This window comes from Podarcis muralis, chromosome 18, assembly GCF_964188315.1.
Source record: "Podarcis muralis chromosome 18, rPodMur119.hap1.1, whole genome shotgun sequence".
Taxonomy (NCBI): Eukaryota; Metazoa; Chordata; class Lepidosauria; order Squamata; family Lacertidae; genus Podarcis; species Podarcis muralis.
Genome location: NC_135672.1, coordinates 4,583,777 through 4,604,456, shown reverse-complemented (window position 1 = coordinate 4,604,456; position 20,680 = coordinate 4,583,777). Strand labels below are relative to the sequence as shown.

At 47.9% G+C, this 20,680-nt stretch overlaps 2 protein-coding genes and 1 long non-coding RNA gene across 3 annotated transcripts; all 3 read right to left on the bottom strand.

Moving 5' to 3' along the window:
* Positions 1-8,352: 8,352 nt before the first annotated feature.
* Positions 8,353-9,745, bottom strand: LOC144326053 (uncharacterized). Its single transcript, XR_013391207.1, has 3 exons — positions 9,659-9,745; positions 9,303-9,361; positions 8,353-9,075 (listed from the first exon to the last, which is right to left on the bottom strand). It is a non-coding gene; the product is annotated as an uncharacterized LOC144326053 (long non-coding RNA).
* A 3,042-nt stretch (positions 9,746-12,787) lies between these two features.
* Positions 12,788-15,369, bottom strand: LOC144326070 (elongation factor 2-like). Its single transcript, XM_077921886.1, has 4 exons — positions 15,087-15,369; positions 14,494-14,676; positions 14,265-14,397; positions 12,788-13,583 (listed from the first exon to the last, which is right to left on the bottom strand). Exons 1-4 carry the CDS (start codon positions 15,342-15,344, stop codon positions 13,390-13,392), a joined length of 768 nt encoding a protein of 255 aa, XP_077778012.1. The 5' UTR covers positions 15,345-15,369; the 3' UTR covers positions 12,788-13,389.
* Positions 15,309-17,436, bottom strand: LOC114588635 (uncharacterized). The gene is made up of 8 exons (XM_077922029.1): positions 17,398-17,436; positions 17,123-17,265; positions 16,762-16,805; positions 16,570-16,646; positions 16,136-16,445; positions 15,955-16,031; positions 15,600-15,658; positions 15,309-15,372 (listed from the first exon to the last, which is right to left on the bottom strand). Exons 1-7 carry the CDS (start codon positions 17,434-17,436, stop codon positions 15,605-15,607), a joined length of 744 nt encoding a protein of 247 aa, XP_077778155.1. The 3' UTR covers positions 15,309-15,372; positions 15,600-15,604.
* Between the last annotated feature and the right edge of the window lie 3,244 nt (positions 17,437-20,680).

Sequence of the window (20,680 nt, the reverse complement as noted above, 5' to 3'; positions counted from 1 at the left end):
TTATATAAATATCAGTTAAAAAACACACAGGGGCAGACTTACCTGTCCCTCTCTAATATAAAATATAAAATCTCATCTCTCTAGAGAGATACCCTATGTAATATATAAATATCAGTTTAAAAGCACACAGGCGCAGACTTGCCTGTCCCGCTCTCTAATATAAAAGATAAAATCTCATCAGAGAGATACACTATATAATATTTAAATATCAGTTTAAAAGCACAAAGGCGCAGACTTGCTCTCTAATATATAAAATATAAATGTTAAGTTTGAAAGCGCACGAACACAGACTTGCCCATCTATACACAATATATAATACGGTATATAAATATCTGTTTGAAAGCACACTGTTTGAAAGCCTTTCCCTCATAATATAAAATATAAATGTCAATTTGAAAGCACACAGGCGCAGGCTTGTCCATTCCCCCTACACAGCAATATATAAAATATAAATGTTCGCTTAAAAGCACATCTACTTGCCCGTCTCTCTTAAAATATATATGTACATTTTTTTATAGTGAATCTTATCTATATCTCTCATTGCAATTATTAGTGCAAATACCAAATGTTTCCTTTAAAACACAAAAAGGACGCAAATGCCACTATTCACAAAAGGCCACCTTTTTATTGCAATCTCTTTGCATTTTAATTTTGTTAAGGCTTCAGTTTTAATTCTGTTAAGATCAATTCAGTCTGTTTCAGTGTTGCTGTTGTTGTTTTGCATGTATTTAAATGAGGGTTGTGAATTTTTCCTTGAGAAGAAGAAGAAGATAATGGAAGACGATGGCAGATTTGCCTTCCTGGGTTAAATAGTTATATTGTTATAGACAGTTTACCTTATAAACGAGTTATATATTACAGTATCTATCTATAGCACAATACACGTAAGTGCTATAAGCAGAGACACTGTATCACAGGGGTCGGCCGAATGCACAATATATATTTTCCATTCAACATAAAGCATGCTACCTTACCTTAATGTTCTTATAAATATAAGATAGTTTATCTTATAAATTATTTAGGATCAGAATCAGAAGAATCTTTATTTGCATCAGCCACTAGCCCTAGCAATAAAATAAAATGTACTGAAGATAGAGGTAAAAACTTAAGTATAGAAAATACATATAAACTATTTATTTATAGCCAAATAGAGAGAGCACATAAGGAAGTATAAATTATTGCTTCCTTTAAACATACGCTATCTTATATGTGGTATAGTTTATCTTACAAACTCCTCCTGTAAATATCCAGATAAATATATTGGGGGTGTGCAGTGCAAATAAATGTTTGCTTTAAAAGCGCTGTTTCCTAGCTAGGTAGAGTTCATAAGGTAAATAAGATAAGATATGGTGTTTTAAAAAATCCATGCCATGTGACAGCTTGATAAAGTTCATAACATAAATGAAATATCCCAGATACACTGTATGAGTAAGCGTTCACTTTGAAAACGCACAGACTTGAGACAGAGAGATAGAAGTTTTGGAGAGGGGTATTTATGGTTTATTTAAAAAGTTTGTCTTAGGGTCATGGATTCGAGGCCAGGTGTGGCGAAATATTCCTGCATTGCAGGGGGTTGGACTGGATGACCCCCGTGGTCTCTTCCAACTCTACAATTCTTTGATTCTATTATTCTCTATCCATGAAAAGTCTTTTGTGGGAAGGATACATAAAACAACATTTCCCATACTATAAAAAAAAGGTGTGAAGTGTGAATGGAACAAATGTGATTTTGCTTAAGAATAAAACAACCACGAGGTTAGTTTTGAGGGGGCAGGCAAAAATAATGGGGGGCATTTGATATGTCCACACGCACACTGAAAAGGGGTTCAAAGTGGGGAGGTTTTGAGTGGCCTCATTCAGAGAATGTGGATCTATGGGGATAGAGAGGCCCAGAGTTTGGAAGGTGTGTATCCCTTTGTGGGGTGGATCAGTAATAATAATAATAAATAAAATAAAAATAAATTTAATTTATACCCTGCCCTCCCCAGCCAAGACCGGGCTGAGGGCAGCTAACAGCAGATATCAATCAATTGATTGAAATAAAACTTTAAAATCAATATTAAAATACAACATTAAAATGCAGCCTCATTTCAGCATAAACTCAGATAGAATCAGATATTCCCCCTTCTGCACACAGGGAACCCCTGAATTAGTGGTCTCCCAGTAACACCAGTCCGCTAGATCCTGACAGCCCAGTCCACCTACATTATAGAATCATAAAATTGTAGGGTTGGAAGGGACCCCGAGGGTCATCCATCCCAACCCCCTGCAATGCAGGAATCTCTGGCCCAACATGGGGTTCGAATCCCGGCCCTGAGATTCAGATCCTCATGCTCTACTGACTGAGCGTCCAAGACGGACTTAATGCACATTCAGTTCTATAGTGGCTCCCTGTTTCTCTTCCCAGGGAGGCTCGCCTGGCGCCTTCGTTACATATTTTTAGGCACCAGATGAAAACCAGGCCTTGGACTGATTAATATTAATATTGGGCTGATTAATAAAGTGAGGTTACAGGTGTTGCAGGAATTTATGTATAGGTGGTGGGGGGGGTTGCCCCTCCAGCAGATATCATGCACATGCAGCCCACTACCAAAATCAGCACAATCGCTTTTGTGGCTTTTGTGATTTGTCCCCACAAAACACTTCATCACGGTTTCTTCCTATCTATTCAAAGGGCCTTTGCTGCACGATACCAAATGTAAGAATTCACTGATCAATGTATCTCTGTACTGGCTCACTGGGAAAACCTCAGAAATTCATATAGACAGGTGAGCTCAGCTCCTCAGCAGCCCCTCTGCCTGAGTGATGATCCCTGGCATCCTGATATTTGAGTGCCAGACAGGTAGCCATTCCAGAAATAACAAACCCAGATGAAGACAAAAGGGTGTGATTAATTTGGCTGGGAAACAGGGAAATGTACCGTATTTTTCGCTCTATAACACACACCAGACCATAACATGCACGTAGTTTTTAGAGGAGGAAAACAAGAAAAAAAATATTCTAAACGAAATAGTGGATATATTATTTTTGTGGTTCATGCTGTGGCCACAGACATGTGATCTGACAGTGAGTTTGGAGTAGCCCAATGCAAAAATCCTGAGGATCCATGTGGATCCAAGCTTTGTAACCACAGAGGAGGGAAGGAAGGAGAACCATGGATCCTCTGCTCACAACTGCAGCAGATCCCCCCCCCCCCCGCCACCCACAGGCATTCGCTCCATAACACGCACAGACATTTCCCCTTACTTTCTAGGAGGAAAAAAGTGAGTGTTATGGTGCAAAAAATACGGTAAATGTCTCTTTTGTTCCACTTGATGGGTGTTTGGTGGAGGGCAAGGGGAACCATGGGGCAGGGTCCAGGATGCTCAGATTCCTGCCACCAGACCTCCCCTTTCATGATGTAACCATGATGCATTAGTGATGTAGTTTGGGGGGGTGTAACATGGGGATTAACAGCTAATAAAAGTTTGGGTTCTCTTTTGTTTGGGGCTTCCATCTTGTTCCACCTGGTGGCAGGTGGGAGTCCTGTCGCGACAGTCTTCCATAAAGACCAAGCCTACTGGCTGCTGTTTTGTTCTGGTATTCCTGGCTGGTGTCCTTGTTTTTTGTCCAAGGGAGCCCTCAGATTTCTCCGTTAACACAGGGAACCAGGCACAGGGCCTTCTCAGTGGTGGCACCCACCTTGTTGAATGCCCTCCTGTCGGATATCAAGGAAATATACAACTATACAACTTTTAGAAGATATCTGAAGTTTTTAATGTTTGATGTCTCACTGTTTTTATATATGTTGGAAGCTGCCCAGAGTGGCTGGGACAACCCAGCCATATGGATGGAGTATAATTATTATTATTATTATTATTATTATTATTATTATTATTATTATTGCTTTATAGGTCAAAACCAGCACTTTGAAGCCAATAGGCAGCCAGTGCAATCGGGTCAGGATCGGCGCAATATGCTCAAACTGTCCTGCCACCAAATTCTGCACCAGCTTAAACTTCCAAACTGTCATGAGATCTAATCTCAGGGTCGTGGGTTCGAGTCCCGGCTTGGGCTAAAGATTCCTGCATTGCAGCGGGGTTGGACTAGATGACCCTAGGGGTCCCTTCCCACTCTATGATTCTGTGATTCAGAATTCAGATAGCGCGTTGTAGTAATCTAACCTAGAGGATTCCAAAATCAATAGAAAAACAAACTGCTATAGGAAGGAGCTGGAAAAATCAACCAGAACGGAAAGGGTTAACGAGCTGCCGTAAGTCCCGACACTGTCGCAAACCACCCTCCCCCCGCCTTGTTGCCGCAAAACCTTATTTCCTTCCCAGCCCCTCCCACTTTACGTCGTCTCTTCCGCCTCTTCCTCAAAAGGAAAGAGATAAAGAAAAGAAGCGAGGATTTCCCAGCAGCCATTACACCGGGATCCGATGGGACGCCTCCCAGAGGAGAGTGGAGAATGCAAAATTTTGCCTACTGTTAAGTAAAGCAGGCAGAATGAGACATTTCTTTTTGTTGCAGACCTTAAACCGAATCACACCACCTAGCTTTTTTTGTAGGGGGGCAGCTTTGCTGATGGAGTGAACCAGGCTTTTTTTCCCGTTTTAAAATAATGGTGTTTTATTTTTTATTTTTTTATTTTTTTTACTCTTTTTTCTATGTTCTTTGTTCTTTTTTCTTTTTTGTCTGTTTATTGTATGTTTTAAAAAAAAAACTTTGAATAAAAATTTAAAAAAAATAATAATAATGGTGCTTTAGCAGATGCTTAAAAGCGTGTGAAGAAATAATAATTTAAAAATTGTACAAGCAACAGTTGTCTGGAAGTAAATCCCCCTGAACCATAGGCCTATACCCAAATCAATAATTGCAAGCGCAGTTGCTAATGGGCATTAGGGAGCAATTCACACTTTTTCGACTTGCTATCCTGCGGAGTTTGGATAGCTCGCTGGCAGAACACCTGCTTGGCTTCCAGAAGATCCCGGGTGCAAACTCTGACCATTGCCAGGACTGGGAATGCCCCTCATCTGAAATCCTGGAAAGCGGCTGCCGACCCGTGTAGACAGTACTGAGCCAGATGGGACCAGCAGTCTGACTATAATAAGGCCCCTTCGCGGGTTTCCGCTTAAAACCATCTCACAACTGGGCACACAACTGTTTGTATGTTTCTCCTATTTACTGTTAATGGGAGTAGTGTTCATTTGAGTTACGATGTCCTGGTAAATGGATGTTCAGCCAGCCTAGATCAGAAACAAGGAGGTGTACAAGTGGGACCTGCAAGTAAACGTTGCAGGGTGCTGTTCAGGGGGCCAGCCAGCTATGCTTTCCCCCTAGGATAATTCCTCCATGGTATTCGGTTGTGCCAAGCCACCCCTACCTTAACAGATGCTCAGTGTTCTGTAGTAGCTTCATTGGGCTTTTGGGAGAAAATGGCTTTTTTTTTTTTTACTTCTGCAGACCCCAAGACTGCTCAATACGTCTCTGTTTTGGTATTGCTTTGGTTTGATGTTAGCATATGGGATTACAGTATTTATCCTTTGAAAGCATGGTCCAGGTACTCTCCATCACTGGCGGAGGAAGGGGGTGGGGTGGGGGCGGTCTGCCCGTCCCGTCCATGTCCCACCCTTGGGGGGACGCTGCCTTGCCTCATGAGCAGAAATATCCAAGGCACTCTCTGCAAAACCAAATAAACAGAAATCTTATCAATCTATGAAAGTCACAAAGCGTTGGACGTCATAAAAAACAAAGCTTTACAGCTTGTTTTCACCAGAACAGAATCTGACCCATTGCTTCTTTCAGAGACTTGCTTAGTCTACAAAGACTTTCAGAGACTTATTATAAGACTTGTGTTTATTTGGTTCTCTGTTTTCAAGAGAATCCACCAAGAGTGCACCTTTTGTGACTTTCATAGATTTGGAAGATTTGGTTTTGCACAGAGCAGTGGTGTAGCGTGGGGGGTGCAGGGGGGGACAGCCGCACCGGGTGCAACATCTGGGGTTAGGGCAAATCCACAGGTTAGGGGGCGCAAATCCACGGGTTAGGGGGCGCAAATCCACGGGTTAGGGGGCGCAAATTACTTGCCTTGCCCCGGGTGCTGACAACCCACGCTACACCACTGGCACAGAGTGCATATTTCACATATTACATATTGTTCAACGTTCTGTATCTATATATAAAGAGTTTATATTGACATCGCATTGTTGCATTTGGTCATCGTGTTGCCTTGGATATTACTGACGATTGTTTGCAACACGGGGGTTTAATTCTTTGGTTACTTATTGCCTCATCAGCAGCAGCACATCTTCGAGTGCAGCCACACACACACACCCTGAGGGGGGGGTGACATTCAGGGCCCCCCGCGACTCCCAAGCGTATCCCAAGCCGTCGGGGTAAGGGTGTGTGTGCTGTGCTGCTTTGCCGGCAGCGGTCCCCCCTCCTCCCTTCATTTTGACAGATCGGGGGAGGCTTGGGAGTCGTGGGGGGGCAGCACGCCATTGCCCCCCCCCCGTGCTCCTGGGGGAGGGCAGGATGTGGCTTCCTTTGACGGGGGGGGGGGGATAAGCCTGTATCTACATCAGATGGCTGCCTGTGCGGCTTTCTTTAATGGGGGGTAGAGGAAGGGGGAATTTCAATGTGTGTGGGGGGGAATTCCACACCGGGTACCACCTGACCTTGTTACTGTTAGGATATTTCCGTTCCACCTTAAAAGGGAGCAGGATGTTTGTGTCACAGCCTGCGTATTTCCTGTTCACAGGATGTCACTGTTGTGTCTCTGCTTTCGTTTCACTCTCTGTCTGAGAGACACTGAAGCAGGCAGTCATGTTTTCTTTGTTCTGACCAACGCTGAATAAATTTGTAAATAACGCTCTCCTGCGTGCATCTTTCGCTGTGCATTATCTGCTGATAGAGCGTGCGCCAGCTCTGGAATGTGGCAAGCTATTTCTGGAGCTCATGTCGCTAATTGATTGATACTGCGTTTCTACGAGAGATCGATGGACGTCCGGAGACGGCATGGGGCCTTGATGGATGATATCTCCCTGGCAGTATCCCAACAGTTACGCCACTGACCACAACCCAGGAGGTTGAGAGCATCATGCTCTACCGACTGAGCTATCCCACCAGTAAAGGACCACAGGGAACCAGAACAGTAAAATTCTCCCTTGGTCAGAGACTGGAGCACCGTTGTTCACAGCAATGTTATACCGAGGTGGCGGGAACCTATAAGCCCTGGAACCAACCCACTCGTACCCTGCACTTGCCACCTGGGGCCCTTCCCCATGTCCCCAATAAGGGAGTTTTGGAGGGGGACAACAAGAGAAAGGGCCTTTTCTGCAGTGGCTCCCCGATTGTGGAATAGTCTCCCCAGAGCCTTGGCACCATCATTACACGTCTCTTGACCGAGGCCTCTGGCCATTAAACAATCTATGGCCTGTGAAAGGGGAGGGGAGAGGATTGTTTATTACGGTGAACTATTTTTCTCTTAGGCTGTATGATATTCACTATGCTACCCAGTTATTCCCAGGCACCATCCTGGCTCCCAGGCATCACCAGTGGCCAACAGGCAGGTGCAAAATGCGCCTGGCTAATTTCAAATACTGGCATGAAGCTTCTTCCCACAAATCAGTGTTGCAAAATTCACACTGACAACCAACACAGGACTCTTTGTCACCCACAAGAGAACACTTTTAATATAGACATCGACTTCATACAAGACATGTGGTTTTGGTTTGACTCATGGTCTAGTTCAGGGGTCTGCAACCCGCGGCTCCAGAGCCACATGTGGCTCTTTTACACCTTTGCCATGGCTCCGGGGCGGATACTAGCAAGGGGAGGAGGCGCATTGTGCGCCCCGACACTCCCCACTGTGGCGGGCACTATACTGGCTATGACGTCACATGGGGGCGGTGCGTGCATTAGTCACGCACCATCCTGACGTCACCTTCCCGCCCGCTGTCAGATCGTGGCTCCGGAGATATATTTGTTTTAAATGTCGCAATGGTTTTGCGGCTCCCAGGTTTTTTTTCTTCGGAAACGGGTCCAAGTGGCTCTTTTTGTCTTAAAGGTTGCAGACCCCTGGACTAGTTGTACATTTTCCAAGAAAAAAACTTTTCAGAAATTCACCAAAGTTTCCAGGTGGAATATTTCCCATAGAAGAAACAGCTACAGAGTTATCTTTATTTTTTTTCCTTTATTTTTTTCGGTTCTAACAGACATTTTTACACAAAATTCCCCTTTTAAGTTAGTGATTCATACTTCCTGCAATAAACTATTTTAAGGAGCCGCTTTGGCAAAGAATGGAATGCAACAACCAATAATAATAATAATAATAATAATAATAACAAAGCCAAATATATACCACAATCACTGCTGATTTTCAAACCAACACATTTCAGCAAAATTGGGGGATGAAAAGAAAAAGGGGAAAAATCCACCAAGTCGTCATTTTCTCAGTGCTTCAAAAAGTGACCTATCTTCACCATCCCTTTTCAAGTCTGTGCAGGTGCCAGAACGAGTTGTCTTGCTAGAGAACAGAGAGCCAGATTTACATGCTCCGCAGCCCCTGGATCGAGGACTCTAATGTCTTGAAGTCCCAGGTGGTCATTGCTCCATCAATACCAGTGGTGCAGAACTGGCGGCAATCTCGTTTGTCCACCTCATAAATAGACACTTGGGTGATGCTGTTCTGATGCAGCGTCTCCAGAGGAGTGTTGAGATCCTCCGTAGTGGCTCTCTTGTCCATGTTGCGGAAACGTTCCATGGCCGAAATATTGCGTTGTATGCTCTGCGTGGGAATGTCCAGCTTGGAGACATAGGTGAGGGTACCACGGTCATCACAGTTGAAGAGCATCGGGCAGCGATCATGGCCAGCAGCAACCACACTGTTCTCCGAGACGAACGACACACCCAGCAATGGGAGGAATTCTGTTTTCAGTTGCGAGATCATCATGTTTTTGGAGGCATCTGCAACCGGCACAGTGCTATCATGGCTGACCCAGGCCAGGCGGTTGCCACTGGCGGAAAAACTGACGCTGGCCAGTCAACGCGACTCCGCTCCAAGCGGCGCTCTCTGAGGGCAGCACGACTGGCCTGTGGGAGAAGAAGACTTGCTTTAGCCCAGGTCTGTCCTCCTTGCCCAAACCTTGAGCACTGCATTCCTTATCAGCTATAGCTCCGCCTTATCCATTTCTGTACTGCTCCCATGTTATTTTGATGCCAATTCTCGTAGGAACGCCATGATTTTAAGTCAGTTGGTCGGTAAGTCTGGAGCAGGGAGTTCTCCCCACTCCATGCAAATTCTCCCTTCTCCCTCTTACCTGTATTATTTGCGGGGAGGGGGCTTCAGCAGCAGCCACAGCGGTGCAGAAGACATACCCTGCAAGAAAGAAGAAATCCCTGAATGTGTGAATGGTCTGTCACTGACCAAACGACCAGGGACGAGGCTTCAAGAAGCCGTTGCAGGAAGTCCTAGGTGAGCAGAGGGCTCTTGGGCTCAAATCCTGTTTGTGGCCAGGGGCGTACCGATGGGGGGCAGGGGGGCGGGCTGCCCCAAGTGCCATCCTGAAGGGGGGTGACATTCCGACGCGCCACCTGCCCACGCCCCCCCAAACCCGCAAATCGCGAGCGGCCAAGCATAGAGCGGCAAAGCAATGAAACCCCCCTGTCCCCTTACCTGTGAGGCGAGAGGCCGTTGCCTCGGCTCCAGGCCCTCCCGGGATGCGGCAGCTCCCAGGCTGAACCTTCTCCTCGCTGCAAAACAAAGGGAGACATCAGCCGGAGCCTGGCTCCCAGCCACGCGAGCCCCAGGCTGGGACAGGAGGGTGGGGACCTGGGAAGGGGGCATTTCATCCTACCTGATCTTATTAACTGCCCCACCCTGAACTCCTCCGTACGGGCGTCTGGTCTCCGCCCCGACCAGCCTGGCACAGAGGCAGCAGCCAAAGTCTCCCCCGGCTCCGGAATCACCCTTGAGGTGCTTTTGATGGGGGGAAACCTTGGCTGCTGCTTCTGCGCCAAGTACGGCCGGGAAGGAGCCATGCCCGTACGGAGAACCGATGGAGGGTGAGGCAGGCGAGGATCAGGATCAGGCTCTGGGAACCGCCGCAATGGTCTGTCATTTTTGATCCCGGGAGCAGGTGCTGGAGCCTCATCCCTGGAGGTGCGGTCCTGTGGAGGAAGCAGAAAGCATCTGATGAGAAGGGGCTGGGGTGGATGAAAAACTACTGCCCCATTTTTTATGACCCCTTCCTTCTGTCCCAGTACCTGATGTTCGCCACGTTTGCCACGTCCCTCCAGGGATCTTGCCAGCACGAAGTAGACGTTGGGGAAAGGCTCCCTCCCTGCAAAGGAAACGGAGGAATCAGCAAGCGCCTGGATCCCAGATGATAGCACCAGTCTGGCGCATGAGGGAGGGGGGACACAGGAAGGAAACATTCCTAAAATATGGGGCACTCTGTTGGCATTTCCACTTACCTGAAGTGGGAGCCTTTCCCCCCTCGTACTGGCGGGCCTCTCGCCTTAGGAAGCTCAAAATGATGTCACGTGCATGCGCAGAAAGGCGAAAAGCGACGCGTGTGTGCGCAGATATGCCGTCGCTAGTTACATTTGCTTCTGGATGCGAACGGGGCTCCGGAACGGATCCCGTTCGCATCCCGAGGTACCACTGTACTGTAGCATATATGCAACACAAAAAACAGCTGCAATTTGTTTTGGACAAAGGACAGCTGGACATATAAAGGGCCCCTTTACCTTCAGTAGCTTTGGGCCTCATCAATCCTAAATCCGGCCCTGCGTCGGAAGTCTGGCTTCCAAAGAACGTTTGCAAACCAGAACACTCAATCCGGGGCTGCGGCATTTGAGGGCTGGAAAGTTTGAGTCGCAAGGCGTTTGAGATCCAAGGTATAACTGTATGTTCTTTTAAAGTTTTTTTTCCCTCCCTGAAAAAGACCCTGATGTTGGGAAAGATGGAGGGCACAAGAAGGGGACGACAAACACAAACTTCAGGCTGAGTCTACCTTAAGAGCCATTAGGCTGGCAGGTACCAGCAGGCCAAATGCGGGTGGCACTGTGGGTTAAACCACAGAGCCTAGGACTAAACGGCGTTTCCGTGCTCTGCTCTGGTTCGCCAGAAGCGGCTTAGTCCCGCTGGCCACATGAAACAGAAGCTGTACGCCGGCTCCCTCGGCCAATAAAGCGAGATGAGTGCTGCAACCCCAGAGTCGGCCACAACTGGACCTAATGGTCAGGGGTCCCTTTACCTTTGCTTGTTACCAGCAGGCCAGACGAAGGTGTGACCTCAATGCTTGCCGTTATCAGCCTCTCCCAAAAGGCAATGGAGTGTGCCTCCAGGGGTGAAGTCAAACCACTGTGTTAGCAGCACCCAAGTGACCACCCCAGGGCGCAAGCCTGGGCAGTGTATCTTGGGGTCTTGCGCTGCCCAGATGACAAGACTCACTGATGGGGTCCAAAGGAAAGCAGATCAAGACACCTGGCTGCAGGTGTTGCCAGTGTACAAGGCACCACCCAACCATTTTAGGGAATCCATTTAGGATTTGTGGAGTTTACTCCTTAACCCTTTCTTCCCCCAAAGGTATCTTGGCAAGGCAGGGGAGGTTTAGGATCAGTTTCCCTTTTCCTTCCCAGGTTAATAAGCCCCATCTGGCCATACCATGATTAGTGATTAAGACAAATGGCAATTTGATGGAAGAAATTTAAAGAATATTTAGCTAAATATTGTGATATAAGGGAATTAGAAAATTCTTGGAAGTAACAAATAGGCTAAGGGGCAGAATAAGAATAGGTGGTAGTAAATATTAAGAATTTGAATATTAATAAAAGAGATGAGGATAGTAAATGAAAGGAGGAAATATGAATTTGGAGAACTGCTACACAGGGGTTATAATGAAATTCAGTTAGAGGGGATTTGAGGAAGTCAGGTATCAATGTAACGAGAATTACGAGATTTGAAGTAAGAATTCTGTTTTGTGTTTTTCTTTTCTTCTTGTGTGTTTTGTAATGTGTTTTTTTTCTGTGATAAATGTGGAAACCAGTAACAAATGGCAATTTGTCTCCCATTTTTCCCCAATCACAAATTCAGTTGCACATTTGTTTTTCAGGGTAGGGTTGGGGCATTTGCTTCTTAAAAGTTCTGAAAATTTCACCCAATATCCAGATTTTCGTATGCAATTTTGCTCATACACATATTTTGCAAGCCATTTCCAGCAATGTCTTTTTCTGCCATTCGTTTCAATGTCCACTTTAGCCTAATTTAGACATTTCGGCGTACATTGGGCTGGATTTGCTAAATTCAGAGAAGTGTGAATTTCAAAAGGATAGCCATGGTTTTGGTTTGCCTATTGTTTCAGGAAACATGAAACAAGTCCACTTACTTATTCAGTCAAGTGTATATACCTCTTAATTATCGCAGATATCATTCACTCAATCGCTACTGGTCTTTATTCATGTCTGTGAGTCCCCAGGTGACCTATTTTGATTGTTTGCAAACAGGTTCGATTAGATCTAGTCCTCATTGAGCCTCATTGCAAGGGAAGAGGGGGTGCTTACAAGTTACACACTGCAGCCTGGTCTATGGGCTACAGCTGAATCCTTGCCGCAGGCCTCATGACAACAGCCCTGCAGGCGCCAGCAAAGGACTGTGTGCGCACATACAACCCTTGCACTAAGCATCCCATTTCCTAAATAAAACTGCTTTCGTACAGCACAGATGGAGCTCCCCCCTTGCTTCTAAGTGGGCGGGCTCAGGTCTCAACAGCTGTGAAAGACATCCAACACAACAGGCAGCCTCGTCTTATTAAATTTATTATTCCAGTGGTACTAATACATTGATTTGCACAATGACACCCATTTAGCAGAGAGCTTTCGCCCAACTAGAAAAGCCTCTCCCTTTTTCTCTCCCAATCCTAAAAGAAAATTCCTCCAGACTGCCCTCCCCCCTTCCCCATCGAATCCAGTATTTGAGTATGGAATGAAATTTCACGCACCCTTTTCTTTTCGGAAGTTTGCCTGTACTCCCCCAACCTGCAAAACAATAGAGGAAAACCAGGTTTTCCCCCAATTCACTTGGCTCTGAGTGTCAAATAAATATGGAAACGGGCAACATTTCAGTTGCATCAAATGGAAATGTATTTTTGGAAGTTATAATGGCACTGGGTGAGCGGCCCCGCTGGTTCGTGTGCAGACGGCCTGGAACCTCTAAGGCTGAATGCAGACACGGCTCTTTTTAAAATCTGCCCCAAGTAAGGAAGTGGCCCAATGCCTTTTGCAAGACACCTGCGGCACTGATGTTATTATGCAAGTTAAATTTGGAGTCCCACAACATACATTTTTAAATTTATTCTTTTACATCTGGTGTGGCATTTTTAATTCTGCTTGGTTGACTGGTTTTTACATTTTGTCCAGGAAGTTATCTAGTGCGGGAATGCCCTCCTTCAGCCCTTTGCGCTTGCGGGTCTCGGCGACCACCTGGCAGGGGCGGCTGGTGCTGTCGAACGGGTCTCCGGGCAGGATCTGCCAGTGGTCAAACACACATTGGGGAAAAGCCTGGCCACCTGTGTTGGATCTCAAGTCGGCGGTGAAGCCTGTGAAGAGAGAGGGAGAGAGAAGAGTTTATACTATAAGCAAGTAAAACGTTAAGACAGAAATACAGGTGTTCAAGTTTACCCAAACACCCCACAACCAGCTCCTTGTCTTAGCTAAAAGTAGTGTCCTGGAGGCATATACCTTAATAAATAATATTAGTAATAATTTATTAATTTATACCCATCCCATCTGGCTGAGTTTCCCCAGCCACTTTAGGCAGCACTCAACAGAATATTAAAAACTCAAGATAAGATCAAACATTGAAAACTTCCCTAAACAGGGCTGCCTACAGATGTCTTCTAAAAGTCAGATAGTTGTTTATTTCCTTGACATCTGATGGGAAGGCGTTCCACAGGGAGGGCGCCACTACCGAGAAGACCCTCAGAGCTGGGCCTCAGTGTCCAAGCTGAACGATGGGGGTGGAGATGCTCCTTCAGGTCTACTGGGCCGAGGCCGTTTAGGGCTTTAAAGGTCAGCACCAACACTTTGAACTGTGCTCAAAAACGTACTTAAGAGGGACGAAAGTCTTCTACCAGGGCAAGACCCACTCAACTTTGTAGCCGCCATCTCAGATTAGCCTGGGAGACAACCTCTGATTGATGCTTCACACCTCCAGCTGCTGACAAAGGTTACCTGGAAGATGCAAGTGCCAAGGGAGGCTGATAAAAGCTGACACTTACCAAAGGACTCGTTGACAGGGAGATAGGCTTTGACCACAAACATGGGGGTCCCGGCCACCTGGGACTCCTCAAAGACGTGTCCCCGCTTCCTGTTCAGCACGCCATAGATGCCACCCACAACCTGTTCTGGGCACTGGGAGAAAGTGGGTATAGGTTACAGCACTGCACGGAGTCAAGCCAGTGGGCTGCCGACGCCTCTTAAGAACGCAGCCTGCCTCCAGTTACCCACCTGGATCTCCACAAGGTAGAGGGGCTCCATGAGGCGGGGCTGAGCCGTCAACACGCAGGCATAGAGGCACCTTCTGGCTGTGGGAATGATTTGGCCACCTCCGCGGTGGATGGCGTCCGCGTGCAGGGTCACGTCGTGCACGTCAAAGCGGACGGCGCGCATGTTTTCCTCGCAAAGGGCACCCTGGAGAAAAGAGAGAGGTTGGAGGGAGAAAATCGTTTTCTAGTTTGCATTCAACCCAACTTTTTCTGTCCTTCCTCTCTGAAGCAGGCAACGAATTAAGTACGTAACCAGAGGTACCACTATACCAGACTTTTAGAAGACATCTGAAGGCAGCCCTGTTTAGGGAAGCTTTTAATGTTTGACGGACTATTGTATTTTAATATTTTGTTGGAAGCCGCCCAGAGCGGCTGGGAAAACCCAGCCAGATGGTGGGGTATAAGTAATAAATGATATAAGTATATATAAGTAATATAAGTAATAAATGATGATGATGACGATGATGAAACTGCAACAAGTCCCTGCTCCATTCCAAGAAGGCAGGACGCAGGCAGCCCACCGCCCTGCGATGAGGGGCGCCCACTCTTGCTTACCTCCTTCGTGGCCCAATGGAATCCTGCCACAACGCTGTCCTTGCTCTCGTTGAGGTACTGCACCCCCTTGGTGATGTCCGCCAGGATGTTGGGGCCAGTGCCGTCCAGGCCGAAGCACCAGATCTTGCGGGCCTCAGCCACATCCCACTGGTACTTCTCGGCCAGGTAACGGGCCCGTGTCTTCAGCTCCGGCCGGGCCGAGACGTCGCCTTTGTCGATGTCCTCGGCCAGGCCGTTGGGGAAGGGGCGGGCTTTCATGTACAGGCGGTTGCATACATGATGTGGCCTGTGGGAGAAGAAGACTTGCTTTAGCCCAGGTCTGTCCTCCTTGCCCAAACCTTGAGCACTGCATTCCTTATCAGTTACAGCTCCGCCTTATCCATTTCTGTACTGCTCCCATGTTATTTTGATGCCAATTCTCGTAGGAACGCCATGATTTTAAGTCAGTTGGTCGGTAAGTCTGGAGCAGGGAGTTCTCCCCGCTCCATGCAAATTCTCCCTTCTCCCTCTTACCTGTATTATTTGCGGGGAGGGGGCTTCAGCAGCAGCCACAGCGGTGCAGAAGACATACCCTGCAAGAAAGAAGAAATCCCTGAATGTGTGAATGGTCTGTCACTGACCAAACGACCAGGGATGAGGCTTCAAGAAGCCGTTGCAGGAAGTCCCAGCTGAGCAGAGGGCTCTTGGGCTCGAATCCTGTTTGTGGCCAGGGGCGTACCGATGGGGGGCGGGGGGCGGGCTGCCCCAAGTGCCATCCTGAAGGGGGGTGACATTCCGACGTGCCACCTGCCCACGCCCCCCCAAACCCGCAAATCGTGAGCGGCCAAGCATAGAGCGGCAAAGCAATGAAACCCCCCTGTCCCCTTACCTGTGAGGCGAGAGGCTGTTGCCTCGGCTCCAGGCCCTCCCGGGATGCGGCAGCTCCCAGGCTCAGCCTTCTCCTCGCTGCAAAACAAAGGGAGACATCAGCCGGAGCCTGGCTCCCAGCCACGCGAGCCCCAGGCTGGGACAGGAGGGTGGGGACCTGGGAAGGGGGCATTTCATCCTACCTGATCTTAATAACTGCCCCACCCTGAACTCCGTACGGGCGTCTGCGCTCTGCCCCGACCGGCCTGGCACAGAGGCAGCAGCCAAAGTCTCCCCCGGCTCCGGAATCACCCTTGAGGCGTTTTTTATTGGGGGAAACCTTGGCTGCTGCTTCTGCGCCAAGTACGGCCGGGAAGGAGCCTTGCCCGTACGGAGAACCGACGGAGGCTGAGGCAGGCGAGGATCAGGATCAGGCTCTGGGAACCGCCGCGATGTTCTGTCATTTTTGATCCCGGGAGCAGGTGCTGGAGCCTCATCCCTGGAGGCGCGGTCCTGTGGAGGAAGCAGAAAGCATCTGATGAGAAGGGGCTGGGGTGGATGAAAACCTACTGCCCCATTTTTTATGACCCCCCCCCAAAAGAAGTCCCACAAGGACCCCTTCCTTCTGTCCCAGTACCTGATGTTCGCCACGTTTGCCACGTCCCTCCAGGGATCTCGCCAGCACGAAGTAAACGTTGGGGAAAGGCTCCCTCCCTGCAAAGGAAACGGAGGAATCAGATGATAGCACCAGTCTGGCGCATGAGGGAGGGGGCACACAGGAAGGAAGCATTCCTAAAATATGGGGCACTCTGTTGGCATTTCCACTTACCTGAAGTGGGAGCCTTTCCCCCCTCGTACTGGCGGGCCTCTCGCCTAAGGAAGAAACAAGTTCTGTTAGTCTGATTGCTTGGAGGAGTTGGAACCAAATAAATATACAGATGATAATATTCATTATTACCACCTCTATATTTAGACATGTTGATGGACAAATTTTGGAGTTGATTTTGTGCCCCACCCCTCACCTGCACCCCTGGCGGGGGCCCACCTCACCCCCCCCCCAGCTAGTGCCCTGCCTGGACTACAGAGAAACCCTCTTCATAAAAGTACAGGGATCTCTAAATCAGGCCTTCCTCCTCCACCCCCAAAATCACTGGGAAACACTTCCCCTGCCACACAAGGTCACAACATACCTCTGGATTTTGCTGGGTTTCCCTGCACTGCTGGGCTGCTGCTGGTTGCCCAAACCACGGCCCTGCAAAGGAAGAAGGACATTGTGCTCTCTAGGGGGGCAGAAGAAGCACCCCTGCCAGGCTGCCTCCCTGCTCCTGCCTGGCTTGGAATGAGGGGAGCAAGGGGCTGGGGCGAGACGGGACTGCAACCCCCCAACCCAGCCCTGTTTCACGCAGGTCAGCGCCATGACCTCCCTGCACATGTGGGGAATGGATTCCCCATGGAATTAACCTACCACAATCTCTAGCGGTTGTGCCTCTCCAGCCTCCTTCATGTTCGGGCGTCTGAGCAGCCTTTTATGTCCTAGGAGACAGAAAGGAAAATAAAAAAACAGAGGAAGAGGTTACAGGTGGGAAAATGTCCAGGAATTCCAAAGTCTAAACTCAGAGACCTAGACTCAGGATCTAGCCTGGACCTCAACCTTTCCCTGTTCCCTCCATGTGCCCTATTAAAGATTGTAAGCCCCTCGGGGCAGGGACCTTTTGATCAAGGGTCACGCGCAGTGATGGCGCAAAGAAATAATAGGAAAGTAATTTCACCAGGCTCCTGCCCCATGCAAACTGAAGCCTGCTAGGCGCATTTAGAGGTGTCCCCTACAAATTCAGAACAGTCTTTTGCCAACGCATGATAATAAAGTGAATAAGTTTGGAATAGAGTAGTTGCTTTGGGCTCCTTTATGGATCACTGCCTTGCCGTGGCGAAGGGGCTTGAATAACTCAGAGAAGCTATGAGCCATGCCGTGCAGGGCCACCCAAGATGGACAGGTCATACTGGAGAGTTTTGACCAAACGTGATCCACCTGGAGCAGGAACCGGCAAGCCACTCCAGTATCCCTCCCAAGAAAACTCCATGGACAAAGACAACAGGCATATAAAAGTTATGACGCTGGGAGATGAGCCCCTCAGGTCGGAAGGTGTCCAACATGCTACTGGGGAAGAGCGGAGAACAAGTACAAGTGGATTCAGAGCTGATGAAGCGGCTGGGCCAAAGCCAAAAGGACGCTCAGTTGCGGATATGCCTGGAAGCGAAAGGAAAGTCCAATGCTGTAAAGAAAAATATTGCATAGGATCCTGGAATGTAAGAACCATTAACTTTGGTAAGCTGGATGTGGTCAAAAATGAGATGGCAAGAATAAATATTGACATCCTGAGCATCAGTGAACTAAAATGGATGGGAATAGGCGAATTCAGTTCGGATGACTATTATATCTACAACTGTGGGCAAGAATCCCGTAAAAGAAATGGAGTGGCCCTCATAGTCAACAAAAGAGTGGCAAAAGCTGTACTGGGATGCAATCTCAAAAATGATGGAATGATCTCGATATGAATCCAAGGCAGACCTTTCAACATCACAGTAATCCAAGTTTATGCACCAACTACTGGTGCTGAAGAAACTGAAATTGACCAGTTCTCTGAAGACTTACAACACCTTCTAGAAATGACACCAAAGAAGGATGTTCTTCTCATAATAGGGGATTGGAATGCTAAAGTAGAGAGTCAAGAGATAAAAGGAACAAGTGGCAAGTTTGGCCTTGGAGTTCAAAATGAAGCAGGGCAAAGGCTAATAGAGTTCTGCCAAGAGAACAAGCTGGTCATCACAAACACTCTTTTCCAACAACACGACTCTACACATGGACATCACCAGATGGGCCGCATCGAAATGATATTCTCTGCAGCCAAAGATGGAGAAGCTCTATACAGTCAGCAAAAACAAGACCTGGAGCTGACTGTGGCTCAGATCATCAGCTTCTTATAGCAAAATTCAAGCTTAAACTGAAGAAAGGAGGAAAAACCACTGGGCCGGTAAGATACATTCTAAATCAAATCCCTTATGAATACACAGTGGAAGTGAGGAACAGGTTTAAGGATTTAGATTTGGTGGACAGAGTGCCTGAAGAACTATGGATGGAGGCTCGCAACATTATACAGGAGGCAGCAATGAAAACCATCCCAATGAAAAGGAAATGCAAGAAAGCAAAGTGGCTGTCCAACGAGGCCTTACAAATAGCGGGGGAGAGAAGGCAAGCAAAATGCGAGGGAGATAGTGAAAGATACAGGAAATTGAATGCAGAATTCCAAAGAATAGTAAGGAGAGACAAGAGGGCCTTCTTAAACGAGCAATGGAAAGAAATAGAGGAAAACAACAGAATGGGAAGAACCAGAGATCTGTTCAAGAACATGGGAGATATGAAAGGAACATTTTGTTCAAAGATTACCAAGGACAAAAGTGGTAAGGACCAAACAGAAGCAGAAAACATCAAGAAGAGGTGGCAAGAATACACAGAGGAATTCTACCAGAAAGATACGGATGTCTCGGCTCCTGCCCCGTGCAAGCTGAAGTCCGCTAGAAGCCTTTCCACCAAAGGCTGTGTACACACCATCCATTTGGGGCTCTTGCAGCGTGAAAAGGGGCTAATTCTGCACAGCTGCATTGCTGAGAGGCAGGGACCTGGCAAGCTATCGACAGCTGTCAACAAGTCAAGCCAAGGAGCCGATCCCCGTGCACCAGTGACGGGTGACGCTAATGATAATAATAATAATAATAATAATAATAATAATAATAATACTGCGGCTCATCTCCTCTAGGCCTCCTACCTTCAATATTCATCTTTCTCTGCAAATCTCTCAGCATCATCTGACAGGCATCCCCCTTGCAGGGCATTATCAGGCTTGCTTGCAAAGCAGCACTTTATGACATCAGCTGGCAAACAGGGGCCAGGCTGCTGGGTTGTCCGGCAGCTGAATGAAGAAAAATAAAACCGGGGGGGGGGGGGTCAAAGTGTGCTGGGATGAGGCCCCCGTGGGTCAGGCCAGAGGGGGCTGGTGGGGTGTGTGGTTGTGCCTCCCCTTCTTCTGCATCTTCCTCCCCCGCCCGTTCCTTCAGCAGCTCAAGAGAATCAGAGCATGACAGAGTTGGAAGGGGTGCCAAGGGGCATCTAGTCCAACCCCCGGCACTGCAAGGATCCTGCCCCTAGCTGGGCTCCACACTCCCACCACCTTCTTCCCAGCCGGATGCACAGACCCCTTGCCATTCTGCATGGGGCGGGGAAAGGGGAGAGAGAGGTGTTTTGCTCCCTGTCCCTCCGGACATGGATATGAGAGCCCTGTCAATATCTCAAGGGCCGGTGGAATTAGAAGACATAAGAAGGCAGCCCTGTTTAGGGAGGTTTTTAACTTTTGGTGTTTTATTGTGCTTTTATTCTCCTGTTGGAAGCCGCCCAGTGTGTCTGGGGAGGCCTGACCAGATGGGCAGGGTATAAGATCGTTATCATTACCGTTATTGTTATTGTTATCGTTAGCACCACACTCTATCCAACCGATCTATCTAAAAGCCCTGGCTTCAAGCGACCAGAAAGGAGATTCTGACTCCAGGAAGAACTTTCTGACAGCAAGAGCTGTTTGACAGCGGGAGGAAAATCCCTCGGAAGGCGGTTGACTCTCCTTCCAAGACTAAACAACTAAACAACAAGAGCAACATATGTTATGTATTGAAGTTCTCCCCCTGGCCACCAGGAGTAG

What these genes read in the sequence shown, in the direction of transcription:
- LOC144326070 (XM_077921886.1), bottom strand. Translation starts at nt 15,344, where the DNA reads ATGAAAGCCCGCCCCTTCCCCAACGGCCTGGCCGAGGACATCGACAAA. An exon ending in TCCATTGGGCCACGAAGGAG is followed by an intron (nt 14,677 to 15,086) that starts GTAAGCAAGAGT and finishes TCTTTTCTCCAG; the next exon opens with GGTGCCCTTTGCGAGGAAAA. An exon ending in CCCTGTCAACGAGTCCTTTG is followed by an intron (nt 13,584 to 14,264) that starts GTAAGTGTCAGC and finishes CTCTCTTCACAG; the next exon opens with GCTTCACCGCCGACTTGAGA.
- LOC114588635 (XM_077922029.1), bottom strand. Translation starts at nt 17,436, where the DNA reads ATGAAGGAGGCTGGAGAGGCACAACCGCTAGAGATTGTG. An exon ending in CACAACCGCTAGAGATTGTG is followed by an intron (nt 17,266 to 17,397) that starts GTAGGTTAATTC and finishes CCTCATTCCAAG; the next exon opens with CCAGGCAGGAGCAGGGAGGC. An exon ending in GGGGCAGTTATTAAGATCAG is followed by an intron (nt 16,032 to 16,135) that starts GTAGGATGAAAT and finishes TTTGTTTTGCAG; the next exon opens with CGAGGAGAAGGCTGAGCCTG.